The 10,334-nt window shown below is 40.3% G+C and overlaps 1 protein-coding gene across 2 annotated transcripts in view; it reads left to right on the top strand.

Moving 5' to 3' along the window:
* Positions 1-889: 889 nt before the first annotated feature.
* The window catches only part of cacnb1 (calcium channel, voltage-dependent, beta 1 subunit), a 58,830-nt gene continuing 49,385 nt past the window's right edge, over positions 890-10,334 (top strand). For both annotated transcript variants that reach the window (XM_080446576.1, XM_080446577.1), the window contains exons 1-2: positions 890-1,154; positions 8,314-8,400. In XM_080446576.1, the coding sequence (XP_080302702.1) occupies positions 1,065-1,154; positions 8,314-8,400 (177 nt within the window). In that variant the 5' untranslated portion in view covers positions 890-1,064. The remainder of the gene's footprint in view (positions 1,155-8,313; positions 8,401-10,334) is intronic.

Consider the following 10,334-nt stretch of genomic DNA (forward strand, 5'->3'; position numbering starts at 1 on the left):
CATTTCCCCATATCACTTCTGAAAATCTGTAGTCATTTTTAGTCTCACCCAAAGATAACCGGATGCCATATAGATAAGATTCATGTGGAATCATAATTCAGAAGAATGAACTTGAATATAAAGAGGAAGATAATCTAACTCACTGCGATTGCTGTTTATTGATATATAAATGCTAAATCTTGTTTTTGCATTACCGCTAATAATCAATAAGACAGGCAGCTCCAGAGTGCTCGAGATAAATCCCTAAATTTAGGGACCATCTGGTTTCTAACTTTGATAGTAAAACATCATAAGATGCTCTGTGTCATACATGAGGGAAACAGGTGAGCACTCCACCAGGGACATCTGGGCACCTCAATGTAAAATTGGCTATTTTGTCCAAAATGTAAAAAATATATATATTTGGAAAATGTTTTTAAGTAAGTAAAGTATATATGATTAGAACATGCTTTAACATTCGACAATTAAGGTCTAATATTTCTACAATTGCTACAAATAGCTATACAAAACCTGTATATCCAGTCATTGTGGGGCACCAACAAGAAGTTGAAGGATAAAATTAAGTCTGATAATGATGTACCATGCATGTTCACATCATGTATACTTTACATTACTTAAGACCATTTTTCAATATTATTATTATTATTTTTTTACATTTTGGACAAAATAGCAAATTTTACATTGAGGCGCCCAGATGTCCCTATTGCCCACCTATCCTGTATCTCCCATGAGTAGCCTACCAGAAGGCCCATCCCTGCTCTCCTCTCCCATCAATCGATAAGGGAAGAGGAGGAGGAGGAGGTGGAGGAGGAGAAGAACGAGGGAGGTGGTGACTGTTCAGTGGGGCGGACACTAGACTCGCAGCTGGAATCCGTGGAGCGCAGCAGCAGCAGCAGCAGCAGCGCGTATTGTCCATAGGAAGACACTGGCGCTGAAGGGACGCAGCTGTCGCTCTATTGTCGTTGGGGCATCGAGGAAACAGTCACTTTGTCTTCGTTCAAAATGACTATGTTGATATCATAAATATACGAGATTAAAAAAATAGTTTTTAAAAAGTAAATTCAATGGTACAGAAAAGTAGTATGTCCAGGACGCCTTCGACCTCAACACAGGAGATCCAAATGGACATGTTCGACCATCAACCACATCCACAGGTAACGCAACCAAATACGACGAATTGAGGGGGGGAAAACACTTGACAGTGAATGTAAATAAATCGCCGTTTATTTTAAATAAATCTGTTTATTCTGTCAATTCATTTTGATTATAGCAGCGCTAGTTGACTTCCTAAAGCTTAACAGCTAACAGGTTGTTGAACAATGACTGTGATTCGCCGTCCTCAGTTGGCAGCGATGGACGGTTTGTTCTCTTCAACATTAAGTCTTCATTAAATATCACAATTCAGAGGGAATTGAGCGTGTGTTTAATAATTTGGTCACTATGGGGGCTTGTAGGCTAATTGTGCGCTCCAAGTCTGATTTGGGTTGAAGGTTTGTCTCCTTTGGCGTTTTCTTCCCTTAATTGGGTTGTAAAATGAGGTTTCTTTGCATTAAGTCAAAATGAGGTTTCTTTACACGGTGCGCCAACATAGACGTTGAGATAGAATGTATCATGTAGGGCTAATCTATGGTAGCCTACTAATGGTAGGCTACTGCTACTGCATTTCCATTGAAAAACCACGCCTTGGTCTAACTAATAGGTAACCAAATTAATTGGATGAGTTCTTATTAAATTGTGTCTTGTTGACCATCTGGAGGATTTAACATTCCCATTTCCTACCTTGAATAACGTTTTTTTGTTTTGTTTAAATAAGTTTGCACAGCTGACTTGGATAATTGCCTGTTTACTGCTAGGAACTGAGGACCAGCTAATAGATGATAATTAATTTGTCCTTTTGATTGATTATTATCAGTAATAGAGTCAACAAAATACTCAATAGTATACTATACATTCGTTTTTCTTTATATTAGTTAAGAATTCTTGACATTTAGACAGATACATTTTATGCCCGACACATTTTCAAAATGGACACATTTCAGCCAGTCTCACTCATTGACTATAGGCTATTTTTCAAATGTTTTATTCATTTTGATCAATAGTTTTATTGGCATTTTAGTTTACACATCACATCCTCAATTGTATTATTCCTTTCTACACTGTAAATCCTTTGTGTTGATTTAAGTCTGAGAGTGTAAAAATTGACCCATTTGGGATTTTTACACTCAGTTATATGGATTTTACTGTGGTGTTGCGTGCTTAAAATGCAGGTATAACCCAACCCAACCCACTGCTAGGGTTGCCAACTACCTGAAATCAAAATAAGGGACACCTGGCCAGGTCTCCCTTATTTATAAGGGAGACCTACAATTTCACTTGGTCCCCAGCATCCATATTGTCGGGGGAACATTACCCCAAAATAGCAGATCTACAAGCACACAACACGCCACGTTGCGACTTGTTGTGAGCTTGTACATGTGCTATTTTTGGCAAAGAGAGTTAGTGTGGACAGAAAAAAGCGGCCCAAGTACAGATACAACTGAGAGTCCGGAGGGTTTAAGTGGTTAGCAGCCTGTATTATAGTATAATGTACTGTATATGCGCTGTTTGCGCTGTTTGAATTGATTGATTCCCCAAAATAAGGAACACAGTGTTTCCACTATCAGTTCAATAAGGGACAAAGTTTCTAAAAAAGGGACAATTCCGTATTTCGAGGGACGGTTGGCAACCCTAGCCACTATAAGCCTGAAATTGGACCAAGTGGATTTTGAAAATGCATGGATGATGGATGCTTACGTCATGAAACTTAGGACCCAGGAACCTTTCATGGTCACAAATAGCCTATAGGAAGCTATATGATGTCATTAGTTGTGTGGGCAAGATTAGTCATAATAATTTAAATGGGGGTAATAAGAGAGAATGTCCAGAAGAAACACACCCACGCCGTGCACCATCATTGTCTCCGCAGAAAACAACACATGAAAACCAATGCCCAAAGCCATGCCAAGTATGCATCCTGCTCTTATACTCCCACTCTACTCATCCCTCTCTCTCTCAGTTATTTGGCCCCGCCAACTCCATCATATTCCTATGAATCTGGCTCTTTTTTCCTCCCTTTGAATCTTTCTGCACTATAAAAAAGTGTTTATTTAACTCTGAGAGTGTACAAATGTAACCAAATGTAATTACAAATTATACATAAACACAGGATTTGACTGTGTGTCTTTGTCTGTCTCTTCTCTGTCGATCTGTCTCTTCTCTGTCTACCTGTCTGTCTACCTGTCTGTCTGTCTGTCTGTCTGTCTGTCTGTCTGTCTGTCTGTCTGTCTGTCTGTCTGTCTGTCTGTCTGTCTGTCTGTCTGTCTGTCTGTCTGTCTGTCTGTATGTCTGTATGTCCCCTCTGATCATCCTCTCTGCATCTTACATCTCTTCTCTGTTTTTTTTGTGATTAGATCTTTATCCCTCTTGTGTTCTGTGTTGAGAGACAGATGGACCCCCCTCCGTGTGCTATGCAGCAGGGATTGGGTTTGTGTGTGTGGTGCTCTGATCAATTAGATATAAAGTTCATGCAGACCTGCAGCGGGTCACACTGTCATACAGTATGTATTTATAACTCTGCTGTGGGGAGACAAGCTGCGAAGTAGCATTTCTAATATCCTGGACGAGAGGCCCCACCACGTTCCTCAATCCCCCAGCCAAACAATCCCAGGCCACACAGAGCATAATAAATGAATTGTGGTGCACAGAATGCTGAACTGATCAGAATCGTGTGCAGTCCAGTCCGGGCCGTCAAGTCAGATTTAAAGATTGTTCGCTCACTGCCGACAGAGTAGTGTTGAATTTTAAATGTAGGGTTTTTGGTGGATGTACTGTAGTAGACGTAGTTGTATCACTCACTGTAGATGTATTCACTACAGTGATGGTGTTGTCCTCCAGCCCTCTGTTTTCCAGTTGAAAAGTCATGCTCACGTAGCCCCTCTTTAATTATCCACTTAGGCAACAAGGTTGTTTACCAATAGGAAGCACCAACCAGCCCCACTTCCTGTGGCATTTTCCTGCCCTTTGCTGTGGGGAGCGCTCCTTAGCTGAGATATGTTCAGGAGACCCCCCTGAACATAGCCTATCTGTGCAAGCAAACATACATACATACATACATACATACATACATACATACATACATACATACATACATACATACATACATACATACATACATACATACATACATACATACATACATACATACATACATACATACATACATACATACATACATACATACATACATACATACATACATACATACATACATACATACATACATACATACATACATACATACATACATACAGTGAGTGGGTATGGGTACTCAAACACTTCCAAACATGATGAAAACAAAGTTTTTCAAAACAACCCATTAAGACCTGAAGTCGATTCTACAAATGTCTTCTAAATCCCAACAGTATTCTGAAAAAACGTATGTTTCAGTGGTGCTCAAACTTTTTCATGTCAACGACGTGGACGCAGACCCCCATCTCAAAATATTGTGTTCCAGGGACCCCCAGAAGCAAAGATTTTAGTTAATTTTTTTTGCATTAAAACAATATATATTCAAAGATTTGCACACATTTTCATGATTTTTCAAAAATAGCAGATCTACAAGCTCATAGCGCGGTACTCGGTGCCGCGCTATGAGCTTGTAAAAAAAAAATGAAAGAGTGACACAGATGCTTTCCAGGTCTAAATGGGTTAAGAAGTAAAAGTTAAATGCTTGGAAATTTGGTGCAATATTGTTATTCCTCTCTCCTCTTCACTGGCATGTCTGCAGAATCACCTTTGCAGTCAGAGGCTGGGTGTAATTGGCTCTTTGCTATAACAGAGGCAGGAATTTATCAGAATGTAGCATTACACAAAATTATCCTTTATAGATGGTAGACATTTTGAATTCTACCATTACTTTTGGCCAACAGTGTTTTTGATTGCACCTTTATTCCCTACAGGCCACTACCGTGGCATGGCCATACTAAAACACAATGATTTCGCTCTGGCAGATTTGTCTGGTTTCCAGGCTAGCAGGCCACTGTTCTTCTTGAGCTTTTGTTGTTGTTGTCCTTGTTGTTTTTTGTTTTGTTTGTTTGGTCTGGTCAGTGGTCATACAAGACATGTTGATTCCCCGTCTGAGCTTTAGAATTAGTTTTATTTTATCCCAGCTGCCACAACCTTTTGTTAATCTTTTATACTAGAAACCAGCATAATTTCCCCGTTAAGCATATTTACCATCAACATTGGGTTGCAACCTAGTGTAATAATACGATGGAGACCTGTCTTTTTTTGGAATCTGCTCTCTGAACATTAAATTCAGGGTGCCACACAAGGTCTTACACAGAACATTATGTTTTTTAGACCTCTATTCATTAACTGAAGTCAAATTGCTTCTGGTAATGAGGGACAATTTCATTCGAACATACAGTACTAAGGAAAAAAGTGTGATCTAGCCTATATATGTGTGTGTTTTCTGTTAACGCTCGAAGCCATCTTCTAGCCTTGGGAACCGAGTCCATGTTTGCTCCATTTGTCACTGTTATTTGTCACATTAGTTACAACAATTGGCAGCGCAGAGTCATACATCTTATGCCCTCTGCCCCCTGTGTCACATGTTAATGACTGAGATAAAAGATACTCTTCAGGTTGAGCACACTGTAAAATCCTAAATGTTAACCCTTACATTTTCACACTCTCAGGGTTAAGGCTGCAGTCTATATTTTTGACCAATCTGTATGGTTGCATTTGTGTCTGCTCTTCTATTGAGACATTTAGATCCTGTGGTCGGGTAGGACCACTACTGGTTGACAAGTGGTTCTGCGTGAATTAAAAAATGCAATATCTCTCATGAGTAAGCAGGCATGCTCTAGTAGCTCACTGGTTGAAACTTAGGCCCTTGCGCGGGGGGTCCCTGATGCAAATCCTGTGTTGGACATGAAAGCTTCTGGATGCAGCTTTAAATCAACACTAAGGACTGTGCTGTGTAGAGTATAATCAGAGCTCCTGTCTAGTTAATCCCATCTGGATTTCCTCCACTGAGCAAAGCTCAAACATTAAATACAGACTCATAGATGTTCACACATGTGTGACGTTTTTCAAGAGTTAGTAATATGAAGCTGAAATTAGTTATTAACACAGGTGTGCTTACAGTATGTCTGAATACTCGTGCGTAGGTAAATTATGAGGTCGCTAGTTGTGTGGGAGAACAGTATACATTAACATTTATTTATAGCAGCTTTGGCATGTAGAGAAACAGGGGTCATTCTGGATTTGAACCAGAGACCTCTTGATCTGCAGTCAAATGCTCTACCACTGAGCTATACCCCCGTCTAAAGCCCATGTGCTGAGGTATGGAGTCATACAGAATACAACATAAATAAGTGAAATTGGACGTGATAACATGTGAAAGTTTGCTGCATCTCACTCCTCCCCTTCTTTTTTTTATAAATACAGAAAATGGCAGATCTATTTTCACTCTTTGTCATTCGGCAAAGTATATTGGGCTTAAGTGGTGAAGGTTGAGTACCCAGAACACCCACCCCCACACGTGGGATACTGTACAGTGTACACTTTGCTACTCTCTATGAACACTGCAATATCAAGTGTCAGTTTCAATTAAATTGACACTTGGGATTGTACAGTGTATATGATCTTTGAGTGCGGTGTGGTCACATCTTCACTATGTTTCTGTGTATTTGACTTAAGCACCATTATCTTAAGCAGCCATCCCTTTCCTACAGGGACACAGTCATCCTGTACCACTACTGGGGCTCTTGATTGCCAACAAATGTGATTAGTCTGCATTGCGTAGCCATGGTGATGTGGATAGGGTGGGCTCATAATGTAATGTCGGCCCCTGCTCAACCCGGATAGGCCAATTGCCAGGGGTCTGCCAATCAGATTATAGGATCCCAAACCTACATCAGGACATGAATAATGACAAGTAATGAAGGCTTTGCATGAGGCTGCTAGAATAAGACCTGGACCCGTGATCTCTGGTTGGAGCTCAGTGTTATCCATGGCGGCATCCTTCTGATCATGTTCTTGGGTTAAGCTTCAACAGATATTATAAAATGAGTAGCTCAAATTACGCAATCTGGTAAAATAAATAACCCTATACCACAGCTGTAAAGCCTAATGCCTTTGTATAGTTTCACTATGCTATCACTCCATGGCTACAGTACAAAACATCACATAGTAGGGACCATAATCAGTGGCAATCTGATGGCTTCGACCTCGTGGAGGCCTAACTGTGGAGGAGTGGATAGAGCGAAAGGGAGTAGAGAGAATATTTACCTAAAAAGGATACCAGACAACGCTGCGGAAAGATTAAATTTAATCTATTAACTTGAGCTATATATATATGCTGAATATCAACTGCGTTGTTTTATGCAGGCAGTTGGGAGGGCCCATGTTCCTGTAGAATTGATTATTGTAATGAAATAGTTATGAAAACAAATTGTGTCTATAATCTTTATATTGCCATATTTGGTAATTTTTTAATAAAGGAAATCAATCACTGTAGGCCATGATATATTGTGATTATATCACAGCTAAGGGGCCTGACGGAAAACGCCCCTTAGCTGTGATATAATCACAATGTATCATGGCCTGTCATGAGTTATTGCTTAATTATACCAAATTCTAAGGGCTTTTATGATTTCATTCCCAGACACTTGAAGCACTCATGTTTTAACAAAAGATATTGCAGTATCAGTGTAATTCATCATTACAATTTACAATGTACAATTTAGGTATCTAGCAGATGCTCTTATCCATAGTATGTTAAGTATGAGTAAGCATGAATTGTAGTTGATAAACTAGGTAAATAATCACATAAATAGAGTGCAGAGAGAACAATGTATTTCCTCACAGAAAATAGAATACCAAGTGAACCTAGCATCTGTCTAAACCAGTGGTTCTCAACCTTCTCTGGATCAGGACACTCTTGAAAATCCTAAAAACGTTCACGTTCTCAGCGCAACACACACGTGTGTGCGCGCGCACACGCACACACACACACACGCACACACGCACGCACGCACACGCACGCACGCACGCACGCACGCACGCACGCACGCACGCACACACACACACACACACACACACACACACACACACACACACACACACACACACACACACACACACCACACACACACCACACACACACACACACACACACACACACACACACACACACACACACACACACACACACACATGTTGCCACATGTTCAGCGCCTCTCCTCTTGACACCTCTCCTCTTTTCAGGGAAAATACGCCAAGAGGAAGAGTCGTTTCAAGCGTTCTGATGGAAGCACCTCCTCTGACACCACCTCCAATAGCTTCGTACGACAGGTAAGACTTTTATGTTGTTTATTTTAGACTGCATGGTTTGTCAAGTTATTCCTTGTAATGCCAAGTACTGGGGTTGTGCAGTTTATAGGCTTTTAAATGACTCCTTTGTGTGAGGTTAGCCTTTCATCTCCTTCTCCTGGCTACCAAACTTAGTGTGTGTATATATATCCTCTCTAAGTAAATGGGCAAGGATAAGGACTAAAATGTTTATGAGTTAGTCAAAAGTAATGGAAAATAATATGCATTTCACTGATCTGATCTCCAGAGAGTAGTACCTTCATTGCTTGTAATACAAATTGAATGAGCTGTATTAGCAAAGCAAGCAAGCAACAAAAAGGAACGAGTAAGAGTCATGGCTATCCTGACAATGGTGCCATTATTCAATTATTTTACATTGTCAATGTGTATTCTGTACATTTTTCACATTCAATACTATTCATGCAAAAGCTGAATATGCTCACTTTTCATCAGTCCCAGTGGGATCAGAATACTTAAATAAGCTTTTATCAAATATGATTTGGCCTGATGGAGATAAAAATGGAACCTCTCAGATTAGACATGTAGTTTTGCAACTCATACATGTACATAGAATCATACAGTATATGATTAGATAGCCACCAAAACATTTCTGTAACATGTGATATTCCTGTTCCACTGGGTCTGAAATGTTGAATTCCTGCACAATCAGCCATTTGGGTTTTTGTGTCGTGGATGTCATAATAGAATCGTAATTTTACTATGACACTATAATATCCAGGGTGTGATTTGTGAACAAAACAAAGGGTGAATGTTTTTAGAATGGCATTTCAAAACCCTGCCGGGGAAGAAAACAAATCACCAAAGGCATGGATTAAAGATGACCAACCTCTCTGCAAATCACACGCTGGTAATGTCTTGAATATGAGGATATTGGAGACAGATGGGTCCAAAAGAGCAATTGCATCCCAATTAGATTCCCTTGTGCCTGACTGTCAGATGAACATTGATTCGAGAGCAGATTTTAAGCTAAACAGTTTGCCCTAATGTATCTGTGTAGTTTTATTTTCAAAGAAATTATTGTTACTCATATCTTCATATCATATTTTTTCATATCTTACTGCTTGCTGAGGGTTTTTCCCTATTGCTCTCTGTGACTGTAAAGAACACAGACTTATTCAAGCATTCACAGTGGTCTTAACACACCCACCTGTTTTCTTCATTTCTTTTTATTTAAGGAGGCTGTTTTCTTTATTTCCAAACGTATTTCCTACCTCATTCTGTGTCACACGGCCCACTTACTTACTGTATATATGGCTTTGATAGGCACTTCTAATGACAATGACAGTAAACCCCTCTACAAATGGCTTTATTCTAATCGCATACACAAATCCATACATTCCACATTGCTGTGGAAGAGACTGAAGTGTACATTGAATCCTCGGCAGTCGTTCATTTAGGGTTGAGGTTGTAATTATCGGGTGGGCCGCTGGTTTACAGCCCCCGGTGTCGGGTTCAGAGCCCTCCAGAGGGGGCACAGAACTCCCCCAGTTCACTCAGTGGAGTATTGATCAGCTTTGTCAGGATGAGTCCATAGAGAAGCCTTCATTCCAGCCTGATTCCGGCTGGTACAGCGGAGTCAGGCTGCAGGATGCAGTGGGTCAACATGGGCTTTTTGGTATCTGGCAGGAACACATTCCTTCTCAGCAGATGGAGGTTAAGGGCCGAGTTAACGTGGCACACGCTTGCAACCTGCCCCAGCAATCCACGTGTGGACACGACCTTTTTCTTTTCAAAGCACTGCTGATGTTCCACGCCGAAACGATCCCACTTTTTCACATTTGACCTCTTCATTTCTGAGATGAAAAAGGATTTGCCCTGCATTGAATGACATTTTTCCTGTTCAATACTTCACTCTAAACAAATAAATTAATAAAGCAACCTTCCCCTCACTGCTG

Source organism: Gymnoscopelus braueri (assembly GCF_963280865.1).
Source record: "Gymnoscopelus braueri genome assembly, chromosome: 13".
Lineage (NCBI taxonomy): Eukaryota > Metazoa > Chordata > Actinopteri > Myctophiformes > Myctophidae > Gymnoscopelus > Gymnoscopelus braueri.